The following is a 17,192-nucleotide window of genomic DNA, read 5'->3' as shown; positions in this document are numbered from 1 at the left end:
ATTGTGCCATGGAAGCATAAGAATGAACATACCAACATATTAACACTGTATCTATAATGACCATACAACTGGCCTGGGTCAAAAACTGTGATTTTAAAACTCTGCTATTACTTAAAAAAAAAACCCTCCAACTAGCATGGCCATTTTAGGGATTTTGTGAGTGGCCCTTCAAAATAATAATGTTCCTAGCCATGTTTGTTACACAGTTTGGCATATTGTAGGTCACCTTCAATGCTCCAGGAAGCAGAAAAGCAACAAATTAAATTAAATTAAAAAACACATTTAAAAATAAATAAAACTGCACTACAACTCCCAGGAACTACTTGAAGGCACACAACAACAACAAAGTGATCATTACATGGTATTCGCGTCTGTCAGATAGGTCCTCCTCCTTTTCTTTACTTTCTTCTTCCTTCAGACAAGGAAAATAAAAAGAGAGTGAGGTGAAATGATTGATTTCAATGCTAAAGTCCCAACCATGTTGTGTATTAGTATTTAGTATTAGTATTTTCTCTATTGCCTGCCAGTCCACCATCGTTACTAGTGTCATGCACAACAGATATTTAAAAAATCACTTTAAAATGATTTAAAACATTTAAAACAACGACAACAACGAAATCCAAACATTATTTAAGAACAAATTAAGAACAGTTGGAAAAGCCAGGCCTAAAAGTAATTTTAAGAACAAAGGGTCAGGTGACCAGGTGTCCTCCTTTCCCAGGGCAGGTCCTACATTCTGTCCAGTTGGCATTCCAAAGGGTCCTCCATTTTGCACCTAAGAAGCATGAATTTTTATATCATAGGGGTGTTTTGAGCTTTTCTTGGGTCATGCCCCCATATCTTTTCCAAATGTGTGGTGCCTTGCTCTCCTTTGAGGGGGTGAGGAGGACCTCTGGTGACCCAGGCATGGACACAGTCTTGGTCACCACTATCCCTCAGCAAAGCTGCCCTGAGAGGGAACACTGCAGCCCTGCAAACCTGCCTGCGACATGATGGCAAGCTCCCAATCCCTGCTGGGAAAGCCAATTTAAAAAGCAGCAGTGGCTGGCTCAGGTGCAACCTTAATGAGAGCAAAGGCAGCAGCACCTGGGCACTAGGCCTCCACCCAGCAGCCAGCTCCTCAGTTCCAGCCCAGAACACAAATACATGTCTGTGTGTGTGTTACACACACACAAATGTATCTATATATACACACACGTGTGTGTGACTGAGTCATTTTATATAGACATACACAAATTGAATATGTTTATGTATATGTGTGTGTGTCGTTTTACACACACACACGTACACACACATATTCAATTTTTGGGTGTGTATGTGTGTGTCGTTTTATACATATACACACACAAAAACTGAATATGTGTGTGTGTCATTTTATATATATCTATAGCTATATATATATATATATATATACACACACACAAACACACAAAAATTGAACGTGTGTATATGTATATGTGTGTGTATCTTCTTTATACACACACACACACACACACATAAAAATTGAGTATGTGTGGGTATGTATATGTGTGTGTGTGTTTCATAGACACACATATACATACACAAACTGTATATATGTGTGTGTGTGTGTGTATTCACTCTTTTGTTGTTGTTGCGTGCCTTCAAGTCATGTGTGTATATATATATGTGTGTGTGTGTGTCTCATTTTATACACACACACATACACACATAAAGTGAATGTGTATATATATATATATTCACTCTTGTTGTTGTGTGCCTTCTGTTTGTGTGTGTATATATATGTGTGCGTGTGTGTGCATTTGTGTGTATATATATAGATGTGTTTGTGTCATTTTATAGACACATATACGCACAAAAAAGTGAAAGTGTGTGTATGTATTCACTCTTGTCATTGTTGTTGTGTGCCTTCAAGTCATGTATATATGTGTGTGTGTGTGTTGTTTTATACACAAACACACACACACATATACACTCAAAAAGTGAATATGTGTGTGCATATATAAATATATATATATATATTCACTCTGTTGTTGTTGTTGTGTGCCTTCAAGTCGTACATATATGTGTGTGTATGTATATGTATATGTGTGTGTGTGTATTCACTCTTTTGTTGTTGTTGCGTGCCTTCAAGTCATGTGTGTATATATATGTGTGTGTGTGTGTCTCATTTTATACACACACACATACACACATAAAGTGAATGTGTATATATATATATATATTCACTCTTGTTGTTGTGTGCCTTCTGTTTGTGTGTGTATATATATGTGTGCGTGTGTGTGCATTTGTGTGTATATATATAGATGTGTTTGTGTCATTTTATAGACACATATACGCACAAAAAAGTGAAAGTGTGTGTATGTATTCACTCTTGTCATTGTTGTTGTGTGCCTTCAAGTCATGTATATATATGTGTGTGTGTGTGTTGTTTTATACACAAACACACACACACATATACACTCAAAAAGTGAATATGTGTGTGCATATATAAATATATATATATATATTCACTCTGTTGTTGTTGTTGTGTGCCTTCAAGTAGTACATATATGTGTGTGTATGTATATGTATATGTGTGTGTGTGTCAATATATATATATATACACACACACGTGACTCCTGTATATATATATATGTGTGTGTGTGAATATATATATTCACTCTTTTGTTGTTGTTGTTGTGTGCCTTCAAGTCATGTGTATATGTGTGTGTCATCTTACACACACATACACACACACACAAAGTGAATGTGTGTGTGTATTCACTCTTTTGTTGTTGTGTGCCTTCAGGTCCTTTGTGTGTGTGTGTGCATACGCACACATACACACAAAAAAGTGAAATATGTGCGCATGTGTTTGTGTGAATATACTATTCACTCTTTTGTTGTTGTTGTGTGCCTTCAAGTCATGTGTGTATGTGTGTGTGTCGTTTTATACACACACACATATATACTCCAAAAGTGAATATGTGTGTGTGTATTCACTCTTTTGTTGTTGTTGTGTGCTTTCAAGTGGTATATATGTGTGTGTGTGTATATATATATATATATATATATATATATATATATTTGTTGTGTGCTTTCAAGTCGTGTATATATGTGTGTGTGTGTGTGTGTCATTTTATATATACACACACATATACCCCAAAAGTGAATGTGTGTGTGTATTCACTCTTTTGTTGTTGTTGTGTGCCTTCAAGTGGTATATATGTGTGTGTGTGTGATTATACAGATAGATGGATAGATATATTTACACACACATACACAATATATATATATATATATATTCTCATTCTTTTGTTGTTTGTGTTTTGTCTGTGCCTTCACGTCACATACACACACACACAGACATAACAACTCTATTGTTGTTGCTGTGTCCCTTCATGTGGTTTTTCAGCTTATGGTGATCCTAAGGGGTTTTCTAGGCAAGTTTGTTCAGAGGGGCTTTGCTATTGCCATCCTCTCTAAGCCTTAGGCAATGAGGTTTCCTGGGGCTGAGAGTGTGACTCTTTCCATGGCCAAACTGGAATCAAACCCTGCTCTCCAGCAGAGTCCAGCCCTCAAACCACTAGGCCAATATAATGTGGGCTTACAAACACAAACACACACGCACATACATGATAGTTTATATGTCTCACAAAACTACAGTGTCCAGAATGTCCTAGCATGGAGCCAAGGCAGTTAAAGTGGTCTCAAATTGGATTATTTCTGCAGTGTGTTTTGTTTGTGTGTGTATATATATGTGTGCGTGTGTGTGCATTTGTGTGTATATATATAGATGTGTTTGTGTCATTTTATAGACACATATACGCACAAAAAAGTGAAAGTGTGTGTATGTATTCACTCTTGTCATTGTTGTTGTGTGCCTTCAAGTCATGTATATATGTGTGTGTGTGTGTTGTTTTATACACAAACACACACACACATATACACTCAAAAAGTGAATATGTGTGTGCATATATAAATATATATATATATATTCACTCTGTTGTTGTTGTTGTGTGCCTTCAAGTAGTACCCATTTGATTTAGCTCAGTGGTCCCCAAATGGTGCCCTTTAAGTGAGTTTGGACTTCGGCTCCCAGAAGCCTCAGCCATGTTGGCCAATAGCCTGGGATTCTGGGAGCTGAAGTCCAAAATTCCCTTAAAGAGCACAGTCTGGGGACCACTTGTTTAGCTGCTGTTTGGGACTTATGTCCACCCTCAAGTGACCCTATCATGGGGGTTTTCTTGGCAAGATTTCTTCAGAAGAGGTATGCCATTGCCTTCCCATGAGGCTGAGAGAGTGTAACTCCCAATTATAATAAAAGGTCTGATCATATTTACAGCGCAGAAATCTACACAGTTCCTGTCAAGGAAGGAAAGAAGGGAAGGTTGGAGGAAAGGAAGGAAGGAAGGAAGGAAGGAAGAAAGGAAGGAAGGAAGAAGGGAAGGAAGGAAAATAAGGAGGGAGGGAGGACACAAGGAAAGAAGGAAGGAAGGAAGGAAGGAAGGAAGGAAGGAAGGAAAGGAAGAAAGGAGGGAGGGAGGGAGGGAGGGAGGAGAAAAGGAAGGAAGGAACGAAGGAGGAAGGGAGCAGAAAAAAGCAAGGAAATGAAGGAAAGAAAGAGGAGGGAGGGAGGAAAGCAAGACGCAAGGAAATAAAGAAGGAAGACAAGAAGGGAGGGAGAGAGGAAGGGAGGGAGGGAAAAAAAGGAGGAATGGAGGAAAGAAGGAAGCCGTGAAAGGAAGAAAGGAGGAAGGGAGGAAAGAAAGAAGCAAGGAAAGAAGCATAGAATCATAGAATCGTAGAGTTGGAAGAGACCACAAGGGCCATCCAGTCCAACCCCCTGCCATGCAGGAATTCTCAATCAAAGCATCCCCGACAGATGGCCATCCAGCCTCTGCTTAAAGACCTCCAAAGAATGAAACTCCACTACACTCCGAGGGAGTGTATTCCACTGTCGAACAGCCCTTACTGTCAGGAACTTCCTCCTAATGTTGAGCTGGAACCTCTTTTCCTGCAGCTTGCATCCATTGTTCCGTGTCCTGTTCTCTGGAGCAGCAGAGAGAAAGATGGAAGGAAGGAAGGAAGGAAGGACGGGAGGGAGGGAGGGTGGGTAGAAAGAAGGAAGCGGGGAAAGAAAGAAAGGAGGAAGGGAGGAAGGGGACACCCTGTCCTTGGTAGGGTGACCAAACTTTCCCTCCTTTTCCTGGACATGTCCCCCATCTCAGCCTTCCTGTCCAGGGGGAGGGATTCCCCAATGTCCTCCATTTTGAGCATGGCTAAGAAGTATGGATTTATATTTATATGTTTCCAGCTTTTATTGGGTCATGTCAGCCACTTTTCTTGAATGTCCTACATTTCACCCGAATGTCCTACATTTCACCTAAACTATTGGCGGCCTGAACAACTTTATTGATCTTAATTTCAGCTCTTACCTCCTTCCAAGTTGGGCACCCCTGGTCTACTGGTTTTGAGTGTGCATACATAAAGATGGGTGGGTTGCCAGGACAGAATAGGGATTCCATCCCATTGCTCCCTTTCAGAAGTAACAAGAATGGTCTTGCGGTTGGAGTCTTCACAGTTAGTAGTGATGAAGAGCTTCAACATCCATGCTGAGACCGCCCTTTCAGGAGTGGCCCAGGACTTCATGGCTTCCATGAGAACCATGGATCTGTCCCAAGTGGTATCTGGCCCTACTCATGTTGCTGGGCCTTGTTTTTTGTGCTGGGTTGAGTGATGCACAAAGCAGTGATACCTTTATGGGACCAACCATAGAATCGTAGAGTTGGAAGAGACCACAAGGGCCATCCAGTCCAACCCCCTGCCATGCAGGAATTCTCAATCAAAGCATCCCCGACAGATGGCCATCCAGCCTCTGCTTAAAGACCTCCAAGGAATGAAACTCTGCACAAAGTATAAGTTGCAAGCTTTTGAAGCTCCTCTGGCTTCTTCATCAGTCAAAGGTTTTAAAAATCGTACAGGAGGGAGGAAATGATAATGTTAGTCACAGGCTTCCTGTTTGGGTTTGCTTTAACCTGTCAGGAATAAAAGTTAAGTGTGGTAGTGGTTTCATTGTTGGACTATGACTCTGGAGACTAGGGTTCAATTCTCCTCTGGTTATGCAAACCCACTAGAGTCACACACTCCGAGCCCAGAAAACTGGTGACAGATTCTCCTTGAAGTTGCCATCATTTGAAAAGGACTTGAAAACACAACAAATGTAAGTTAAAAACACACCTACTGAGAGCATGGGATACTAAGAAGTAGCATAACATGGCTCAGCCATATAAATCCACTGGGTAAGCTTGGGCAAGTCACACTCTCTCAGCCTCAGAGGAGTGCAACGCCAAACCTCCTCTGAACCAATTTTGCCAAGAAAACCCCATGATAGGTTCACCTTAGGGTCGCCATAAGTTGGAAACGACTTGAAGGCACACAACAACAACAACAACAACACATAGCATGGTCGTCTAAAAGGAGTAGATCCTAAGACCATTACGTTTGGGATCTCTGAAGTGTGCCCTATGGTCGAGCAAGAGGAATTGAGTCTTGCATCTTAGGGTTAAGACTGAAGAGGGGAGGTGGACCAGCCCAAATCCACGTGGCTTTCGCCAGGTGGAGCTCAGGTAAGTGGGAGGGTGAAGGCTGGGGGCAGAAAAGGTGCCCTTTCCAGCAGGAACAGTCCAGAAGCAAAGGCCGAGATGGAAAGAGCAGCTTCCGACTGATTTCAGCACCAAAGAAGGTGGACAGAGGCTGCGAGCAAAGGGCAGAGAGGCAAGGCCCACACTTGGCAAGGCCTTCCAAGGTGTAGCTTTCAACGCAGAAGTAAGTCCCATGGAGCTCTGTGCCACTTTTGGGTTCTTTCTTTCTTCTTCTTCTTGTGCTGGAGATCAATTTCCTCTGGTTGTTTTCTTTTTGCGATAGAAATGTGGGAGCAGTGAAAGGATGGATACTAGCATATGTCTTACATCCAGATCTTGCCTTTCTTCCAATGATCTAGGTGTGAGACACATACTAGTACTAGTATATGTCTTGTATCCAGATATATACTAGTACAGCCTGACTTCCTTATCCATGGATTTTTTCCCCAAGGATTCAACCATCCAAAGGTTGGAAATATTATATATATATATATATATATATATATATATATTCCAAAAGTAAACTTTGATTTTGTCATTGTACTATGTACATTGTACTATGCCATTTTGCCATTGTACTATGTAGTCTGTATTTAATGGGGCTTGAACACCCCGGTTTTCAGAGCTGTAGTCCAACCCTCAAAACAGTATGCCAAATCAGATATTATACAAGGCACACATTACACTTAAAGATTCAAAATGATGCCAAAAACTGGCTCACTGGCTCTATCATACCCAGCTTTTATCCTGGAGATTAATTAGAATGAGTAATAATGATTGGTTCAAAGTCACCCTATAAACATCCCAGCTAAGTGGGCATTTGAATTTAGGTTTCCTCCAGTTCTCCTTCATTGCCTTAACCACAAACCCACAAAAGCTGTTGGAGGTTGTTGGAGGGAGGGAAAGAATGGAAGCCAGTTCAATTCTCACATCAGCCACTCCCTTACCCTAGTCTAGTCTTAGTAAATTCACTTTTTATCTCAGCCTCTGCTCTCCTTTCCTTTCTCTAGCTTCAATACAAGCGTAATAATTCTGTCCTACCTCACAGGGCTGCCTACAAATGTCATAACTGCCTGTGCAAGGGAGAGATCAAAGTCACTCCACTTGGTTCCTAGAAACTAGCATGTATGACTGCAACATGTGACCATTCCCATAAGAATTACATAATTGATCCTTACACATTGGATATTGTGTGTGTCATCTCAGCACCATTATATTCTACAGCACCAAAAAGAAACATAGCCAGCCACTGTGTTGATGTACCTTAGGGACCACTTGATGAGGGAAGGTTTCAAAAAGTTCATTTCCCATGCACTAATCATTACACTAGAACTGGTGATATATTCTTATACAAACACAGCAATAAGTTTCTGGGGAGATCCACTTGGCTAGAAAAACAATCTAAGATTTTTGTCACTGAGATTTTTTTTTCTTTTGACAGCTAGATATAGAAATGTTATTTCCATCTGGTGGGTAAAAAGGGAAAAGGGAATTATTTGTCATATTTTTTGTTGTTCTTCTAGGTGCAGAGTGATAAGGAAACATGTCAAAGGACCCTTTTGAGAACTCTGACTACGTCTGTTCCTTTGGGATGAAGCTAACGTGGGACATCAATGACCCCAAGTTACCACAGGTAGTGGGCAGGACAAGGGGTTTGGGAGTAAGGTGATTTTGTGGGCTAGTTTTCCAAGGGCCTATTAAAGATAGGACAGTCTGTCAGTATAATTTTTGTTGTATTTTTTCAAAATCCCACAAGTATCCTCCTCCCATACTAATTCTGTATCTAGTTGAAAGTCTTTTTTTCTGCATAGAAATATATGTATATTTTGATACATATTGTTACCAACATATGCATTTTTACACATTAATGTGCCTTTGCATGTTTTTCAATAGTTTGCATTGTTAGCTGTAAACATCAGCTCTGTTCTGTAGTATTTGTGGTTTTGAGCATACTTTACGTCTCCGAGACGCATTGCCAGCTTCACAAATGTATTCATTGCTTGGGGAAGCCATGCTTTGTCTCACAACAAGTTAAAGGAAGCGTGAAATCAATACTTTCACTGGGAATTTCAAACTAAGTAGAATCCTTTTCCATCCCTATTATTATTATTATTATTATTGTTATTATTATCGTATTTATACCCCGCTCTTCGGCCATAAAGGCTGTCAGAGCAGCTTACAATTCACATAGTCAGGCAAAGCACACACCCAACTAAATTTATATCATTCAAATGATGCTACTGCAAGCTGCAGGTTAATAATGGAATGGTGTCCATTACTATTTTAAAAAGAAGTTGACAAAATGAATGGGAAAATCATGTTTTTATCACTCATAATGTAAGAAAATGTCTTTTGGGGACTGTGACATTTGCATAGCCACGAGTCCATAACACATTTCACTGTTTAAGTGGAATATAGCAAGCTTGGAAACTCCTTTTTTGGACTACAGCTCCCATAATTCTCCAGCCAGCAAGAGGCACTGTGGTAGCTATAGTCTTGACCCCAAAGTCCAAATACCCTAAAGACATCAAATCCTGTCTGATTTTGAAAGCTTAGCAGGGTCTCCTTGGATGAGAGTCCATCAATCCACATCAAGTGCTGTAAGCTATATTTCAGGGGAAGTAACTGGCAAAACATCTCTGAGCATTTTTTACCTAAGAAAACCCTGTGAGAGTCATGAGGTTGCTTTAAGTCAACAGGCAACATGAAGGTGTGCACATGCACAAACATGCACACATTAATTTCATAGGATTTTCTTAGGCAAGGAACACTTAGTGGTGGTTTTCCATCACTTTTCTCTGCAATATAGCCTATAGCACCTGGTATTCAATGGCAGTCCCCCTTCCAGGTACTAACCAGTCCTGGCCCTGCTTAGCTTCCAAAATCAATGAGATCTGGTGCCTCAAAAAGTAGTATTTCTAAGAATGTGCAACTCAGTATAAAAACTTAACATACCTTATATGTGTATGGAGCTGACCCAGACAACTTCCTAGATGGCAACATAGATGATACTAATATGGAGGGGCTATCTTGAGTCATGCTCAGGGAATTTAGATATTGAATTATTCATTAACATCTCCATTGCTGATATTGTGAAAGCTGAATTCCAAATTCAATTTGGCCTCCTTTAAAAAAAAAAAAAGACAAAAAGACAATGAGTTGCTGTTTGTCACCTTGCTGAAATATGTTAATATAGTCTTCATCTATTTTCCTTTCCCTCTTTTGTTCATTCATTTGCCTCTGATGCCAGGAGCCCAAGCACTTTGATTCATTCCAGGAGTGGCCAGATGGTTATGTGCGGTTCATCTACACCAGTGAAGATAAAAATGCACAGCGGCATCTTAGTGGCTGGGCCATGCGCAACACTAACAACCACAACTGCCAAATTCTCAAGAAGTCCTGCCTTGGTGTGGTGGTGTGTGCCAGGAATTGTATCCTTCCGGATGGGACCAAGCTGCAGCTTCGCCCTGCTATATGCGATAAGGCTCGACAAAAGCAACAGAGTGAGAGCAAGGGGATGGGAGGGGCTGCTTGGTGGTGGTGGTGGTGGTCTGGTTCTGCTCTGAGAATGATAGGACGCCACCCCAGATTTTCCTTTTTTCAAAGAGTTTAGAAAAGGGGGGAATTGAGCTCTAGATTCCAGACATTAGCTCTACTCTGTCAGATCTTGGTTTGAAAGTAGAAGCCCTGAGATACGAACCCCAGAGGCTGAAGCTGGGAAGGGGAAATCTTGTGCTTTAGAAAATAATGTTTAGGGTTTTTTAGATGGGATGACTTTTAGAAGAGATCCTATAACTGTATGCCTAACTACATATGGGAAAATTGCATTGGAATCCACATCACTTTCCCAGGAAAGAATATATGAAGAAAATCCAACAATACTCTTAATACTCTATGTACAGCACCCAATGCTCTCGGTGGAGCACCCATCAGAAATCCATTGTCTACTTTCAGTACTCTGTGTGTGTATGTGTCTTCAAGTCACCTGATGACCTAAACCACCCCCTGAATTTCATAGGGTTCTCTTAGGCAAGAGGTGGTTCTGCCAGTTCCTTCCTCTGAAATATAGCCTGCAGCACCTGATATTCATTGGTGGCGTTCATGAACAATCTTAATTTTAATATTTAATTAGATATCTTGACAGTCCAGGATCTTCCTTCATAGCTGCCCTTCCAACTTTTAGTGTTTTTCTGATTTCTTGACTCCGGTCTCTCCTCTGATCGATGATTGAGCCCAACTATGGATTGAGCCTAAGTATGATTGGTGGATTGAGTCCAAGTATGATTGAGCCCAGTTGAAAGTAGAAACCCTGAGATGTGCATCCCATAGTCATTTGACATTTGCAAGTCAGCCTGAGATTTGTGTACTGGCAGTTGCATTCCAGCAACATCTGGAAGGCTGCACTTTCCCTAGCCTGATTTAACTCCATCTTGCTTAGAGGACTGCTTTTGCCTACCAAATATTAAGTTGAATACCAAACATTAAACTGGGATATGAACCCCCTGCAAATCTTGTTGTGAGTGTCAAACATGATACTTCAGTCAGCACTGTGAATCCTTATCTTCCATCTTGTTTAACAAGCATACTTAGAATATGTTTAAACATTTAAAACAAAAGTCACCGCCACTGTTGTATATTATCCTTCTAATATCTTGCCTGATAAAGTAAATTTATAACCTAGCCTTTCTCTAGTTGTCTGCATCTCTGAGGGGAAGCATATTCTATTGTTAGAACAAGAAGCAATCACATTCAAAACGATTGATATCACAATGAGTCCTGTACAGAGGAGAAACTGATGGCAGGTTCCCTGGATGATGCAGAATAAGAGGCATCATATTTGCAAACGTTTTAGATTTATGAAAATCTAAATCATTTGGAGATTCTGATTTTGTAATTCCCCATTTCAGAATCTACCTTCTTTGCTTTGTTTTGAGGCTGACTTTTCAGGACAGAGGATTCTTCCGTATAACTTACTATCAGAATGACTTTTAAAAAGACACTGCACTGATTTCTTTGTGTTACAGAGAAGCATTGTCCAAATTGTAGTTCAGCTCTTGAGTTAATTCCTTGCCGAGGGCACAGCGGCTATCCAGTGACTAATTTCTGGAGACATGATGGCAAAGCAATATTTTTCCAGGTAAAGTATAAATACAGTGCACATTTTATTATTATTTTTTTAAGTGAACACTTTGTATTTTTTGATTAAAAAAGAGAATATACCAAAACATTGTTTATCTACAGAATAGGGATTATAATGAAAGCATATGTTGGATTCTTTCCTTATGATAATGACCCATGGCCATCCTTTCTTTGTGTGAGAGAAGGAAATAATTTCACACAACAATGGTCAGATTACAAACGTTGTCGTATAAATAATTCTTCATGCCTAAGAGCCAGTGTAGTGTAGTGGTTTGAGTGCTGGACCAGGACTCTGGGAGACCACCTTCAGCCTTAAAGGAATGCAATATTGCCAAGAAAACTCCATGATAGGTTCACATTAGAATTGTCATAAGTCAGAAATAACTTGAACAGACACAACAAGAGGCTCTGAATGTCATTCTGTAGCTCCCTGCCTTGTATGGCAGGCAGTCTCTTTTCAGACTGGAGGAGAAAAGGTAATAAATCTCACCAGACCTGCCTATATACATGACTGAGTAGGTCTTTGGCTCCTGCCTAATGTTTCCATATCTGATCTTGCCTCCATCAATCGGTAGGCAACTTGCAGCTGCAGTTGAGCTGCAGTTCCCATCATCCTTCACCTCAAGCTATACTGGCTTGATATGCTGTAAACTGTGGTCTAAAAATATCTGGAGGACCATCAATTGCCCATCTCTGCCATAGTTTTACCTTCCTCAACTCTAATTTGTATGAGGCTTTTACAAGAGAACTTGCAGGTAGATTGTGGCCCAAACTATCTGGAAGTCAGGCTGCCTTGGCTATTATCAATGACAGACTCAGTATTTAATAACACAACCTTCTAGTGAAGAAATTAAACATTAAAGGCTTTAGTGATATTCAAGACGAGATAATGATGCATGATACTAAAAACAATTAAATTGGGTCCTTTGGATGTCAGTCAATCCGAATTATACCTAAGCACTACAGTAAGGTCTGGATGGATAGCTCTATAATCACACATGATAATAACATTAAGAACAATATTTGTGTCTATATTTTAGGCCAAGGGACTGCATGACCACCCAAGACCAGAGAGTAAATCTGAGACGGAGGTCAGAAGAAGTGCCCTTAAAAAGCAATCACCATCTTCTCACTCATCACAGAAAAAAAGGCTTCTGGAATTTCAGGTAAATATAGATCAGTAGCATCATTAGAGATGTTGATGGAAATATCACATTTAAATGTTTATGTGGGCCACTATGTTAATGCATAAATGTATGTAACAAATGCATGCAGGCATACATGTAAAATAAATGCATGGAATGACAGTTTAGCATCCCACTAAATTAAGCAAGTGAGATCAGAAAACAAACAAACAAATATCATAGATGCCACGTTGACACAAACATTATTTCCAGATAGATTCAGTAATTCAGAAAATAGCCAGTTTGGCTTGGACCACTTCAGAGGTCTAATCAGGATTATAGACTGGAAATACAGATCTTCTTGCCATTTAGTGACTATCATTAGAAATCAACAAACAGCTATATAATTTTTATGTCTGTCAGCATTAGATGAAAAGTGCAGGCACAGAAGCCTCTTAGATAAGAATTGCATATGCCAAATTTCAGTCAAATTACTTGTGCTATATGACTTTAAAATAATAATAGGAATGCAATTTAAATAAAACGGTCAGCAATGTTCCTTATTTCTTGGATAAGAGAAGTAGATGAGACTTGCAAGAATAGGTGCAACTTCAGAAAGGATCAAGCCTGCCAGTTTTCAGATAAAGAGGTGTACTCTATAGTTGTTTTCACAAGTTGACAGTTTTACAGTTTGAGGTTGGCTTTTTTTCTTCCAAAGAAAGAAGTACCCTGTCATGTTTCCCCCCCCCCCCCCCCCCGGCAGTCATTATGAAAATGACATACTGTGGTACGTGTGTGTGTGTGTGTGTGTGTGTGTGTGTGTGTGTGTGTTATAGTTAAGAAATCTGCAAAATTGCAGGAAAAAATGGATTTAGAATTACAGATAGAAGGGGAGAGTTCAAGTGGGAAAGACTGATTTGAACCCCCCCCCCCCCCCAATGTGGTTTGTGAGGGAATATAGGAAAATGGCATAAATCATAAAGGTGTCCCTAGGTATGAAATAAGTAATATTTCAGGCAGATAGGTACAAGAGCTAGGGAAGTATGAGCAATTAAAAACAGTTTAAGACTTTTGTGTTCTGCTCAAATGACACCAAAGTACTGAATGTATCACAAGACAGATGTGTGTGATAGTTTCGGAGAATATAGTGGTAGAGAAAAGGTATTCAGACTTTTTCCAAGCAAACACAAAATGTTACACCCTCCCACATCACATTGATTCTACCGGTCTAGCTTTTTGGAGAAAGAACTGACAAAGAATACTGAATGCTGGATATATCCTGTCCTCACTGGCATAGGGAAGGTGTGGTAGAAACATCAACTATGATTGCAAGCGTAACAAAACTGCACCCACTCAGTTCTCCCTCCCTGTCTGGTGTTTTCCTTACATGGGACACTTCAGAGAAATGTTATTATTTTTGGAAACTCATTATGACTGGAATTCATTTTGTGTCTTAGACATGTGTAAGATCCCTTACAAAGCTGGTTGGATGTTTTTGCCCAATGTGAAAAGGCCACATTCAGTTCAAGACTGAAAACACTGAATACCGATTGACCAGCAATTGTGCATTTGATGTCTTGGTTCAGTGGTGCAACTTTGCCATTCTACATAACAATCATATAATTAATACATAACTTTGCTTGTGAAAATGTACACTGTGCATCTCTGATATGAGGTCTCAATTTATTTGTTTTGGTGCATCCATCCAAACTAATTTTGCTAAATATTGGCTTAAAACTCTGGTTCTCACTTTTATTTGAACATAACCGATTTGTCTGAATCACTCCAGTTCAGACCAGTGTTTGTGATTTTGTCTGAATCAGAAGCAGATTGGTGTTATAAAAAGAAATCAGAGCACAAAAATATTTTAAAACTGTAACCAGTAACAATTAAAATATCTATATGCCTTAACATTGCACATAGAATTGCTTCTGAAGTCTTCTTATTTATATTCTCTTCAGAAAGGAACATGTAATGAGAATGCCAGTCACTTTCATTACATTCATCATCTGGCATGTGAAGAAGGCATAATCACTGATACCAGCTTGCCACTTCTAGCTCAGTCACACCATTTGTTTCAAAGTACGGAACCATACAACATTACATACGATACTGCGAGCCTCCAAGAGAATGTGATAACACCATTCCAGAACTACACAAGCCCCAAAATCTGCACATCTAAACCGAGCTTTGGCTATGAGTGTACCTTTCCTGGCTATGTGGGTCCTAGCTTGTGCCCAACATTTCATAAAGATGTCATAAACATTCCAATGGATCCTGACCATGTTGTGCTTAATGGACTCCAGTATCATGTAAATTCATTAAATGTCCATGAAAAGAACTCTGACAGCACCCATAAATATAATGGATTGAGACAAACCTTAGGGGAAACTAACTGTGGGGAAAGGATTAGCTATGGGCCATGTGAAGCCAGTGCTAGCCATCCCCATTATAGTGAAGAATATACTTGTAGATATAGTAGTCTTTCCTCCCTGGAGGTTCCAGCTTTACAGACTGTTATAACTACCACAACTAAGATGTCCCTTGAAGCCTACAAGCCTCCTGTGTTGAGGTATGTTGACAATGTGCACGATGCCAAAGATCTTCTGAGCTGTTCCATGGCAGAGAGCATTTCAGAAGACGTCTGTCCACAGATAAACTTTCAAGAAGACTGGGCAATAGGCAAATCAAATTTAACTGAGGAACACTTTCTGACTGCTAGTAAGGCTGCCCATGTAATACCGGTGGAAACGTATCAAATCAATCCTGATATGGAGAAGAGTTATAATGCTTATGGAGAAGAGACATTTGGATTTGAAAACACTGAATACTGAGGCCCAGATATGGCAATATTAGATATAATTTTCTATAGAAAATATAATGAAGAAAAGATATTGACTAAGATATTATAAAAACAATTAAAATAGAAATCTATTGGAAGATTTGGTCAACACTGTGGCTCAGGTCATTAATTCTAAATGTAGCACAAGATGAAGTTTTTAAAATCATCCAGCAGCAAAAACATGGCAAATTCAAATTATTCCAGTGTGTAATATATAACAGAACAAGCAGGTTCCGTGAATTAGATCTCTGTGTCAGTCATGACTAGCTGAAGACATCAATTTCAGTGAGTCCGTTGTAAGTATGACTAAGTTTTGGTCCAACCTGTACTTTCTCAGGTTATTTTTAAAGAATACAGCCTTTTCAATATTTTTCAGAAACAAAACAGCTAAACAGCCAAAACAAAGTGAAATAAAAATGAAACAAAAAGTGTATTTTGTAATGATAATGAATTCTGAAATACTCATCCAAATGTTAACTTTAGGATGAAACCAAGAAATACAGTAATGCAACTGAATATTGTTTTTTATTACCTTGACTGCTTTACTGTGAGCACAGTATGTTTTTTATAGAAGGCAATTGATATTCTCTGCAATGATGAACATCTCAATCAATTTTGCCTGTGCAAAATATAAAGCCATCCAAGATAAGGAACAAAAACACACTATACGTATGGTAATACAATCTTGGACACTTTAAACTGGGAGTTAATTCCACTAAACTCAAAGGGGCTTATTTCTGAGTAGATGTGTAACTTCTTTGGTGTTCATAATACTTCTAAATAGGAGGCAGATTTATCATGAGTGATAAAATTAATAAAGTGGATTTATTTTTGTGTATTCTATATTACAGCATAAAAAGGCTTTTTTTTTTTTTTTTTTTTTTTTTGCATAATGCCTATAAGGGTCTTCAGCACTGATTATCTTTATTGAAATATTGAGCCAGGTGATGCAGTGGTTAGACTCTGAAGTCTTTAGGTCAGAGGTGGGCAAAATGTAGCCCTGTTTCCAAACATGGTGTCTAAAGGCTGTTTTTCTGACTCAGATTCCTTCCCCTGCCCTGCACCCCCCCCCCCAGCTCCCACCACATCTTTTCTGGCAAAAAGAAAAGGAGGAGGAGGAGGAGAGAGAGGATGAGAGGAAGGGGAAGAGGAAGGTGAAAAGGAAAGAAAGAAAAAGGCGAATTGTTTCTCATGAGAGCATCAAAGAACATGTTTCAGATTTATGGCGACCCTAAAGTGAACCTATTATAGGGTTTTCTGAGGCTGAGAGTGTGTTATTTACTGGTCCAGTCATACAGTATTTGGTCAGCCTAACCTTCTTCAAAGGCATATACAGTGGGCCCTTGCCTTATGCGGGGGGATCTGTTCCGGACCCCCGCGTAAGGCAAAAAGTGTGTATGCTTGAGGCCCGTTGAAAATAATGGGGCTCATGCATGATGTGCAGTGTGGGGCGCACACCATTGTTAGTTCCATTATGCAGCT

The 17,192-nt window shown here is 39.6% G+C and overlaps 1 protein-coding gene across 1 annotated transcript; it reads left to right on the top strand.

The window, feature by feature from the left end:
• Positions 1-8,148: 8,148 nt before the first annotated feature.
• On the top strand, positions 8,149-15,702 carry LOC149317043 (chorion-specific transcription factor GCMb-like). Its single transcript, XM_089518807.1, has 5 exons — positions 8,149-8,238; positions 9,856-10,108; positions 11,630-11,742; positions 12,785-12,910; positions 14,830-15,702. Exons 1-5 carry the CDS (start codon positions 8,149-8,151, stop codon positions 15,700-15,702), a joined length of 1,455 nt encoding a protein of 484 aa, XP_089374933.1.
• Positions 15,703-17,192: the final 1,490 nt, after the last annotated feature.

This window comes from Sceloporus occidentalis, unplaced genomic scaffold (assembly GCF_023333645.1).
Source record: "Sceloporus occidentalis isolate IW3139 unplaced genomic scaffold, rSceOcc1.0.p SCAF_3, whole genome shotgun sequence".
Lineage (NCBI taxonomy): Eukaryota > Metazoa > Chordata > Lepidosauria > Squamata > Phrynosomatidae > Sceloporus > Sceloporus occidentalis.
This window is presented reverse-complemented; position numbering and strand designations above follow the sequence as displayed.

What these genes read in the sequence shown, in the direction of transcription:
- LOC149317043 (XM_089518807.1), top strand. Translation starts at nt 8,149, where the DNA reads ATGTCAAAGGACCCTTTTGAGAACTCTGACTACGTCTGTTCCTTTGGG. An exon ending in ATGACCCCAAGTTACCACAG is followed by an intron (nt 8,239 to 9,855) that starts GTAGTGGGCAGG and finishes CTCTGATGCCAG; the next exon opens with GAGCCCAAGCACTTTGATTC. An exon ending in AAAGGCTTCTGGAATTTCAG is followed by an intron (nt 12,911 to 14,829) that starts GTAAATATAGAT and finishes TATTCTCTTCAG; the next exon opens with AAAGGAACATGTAATGAGAA.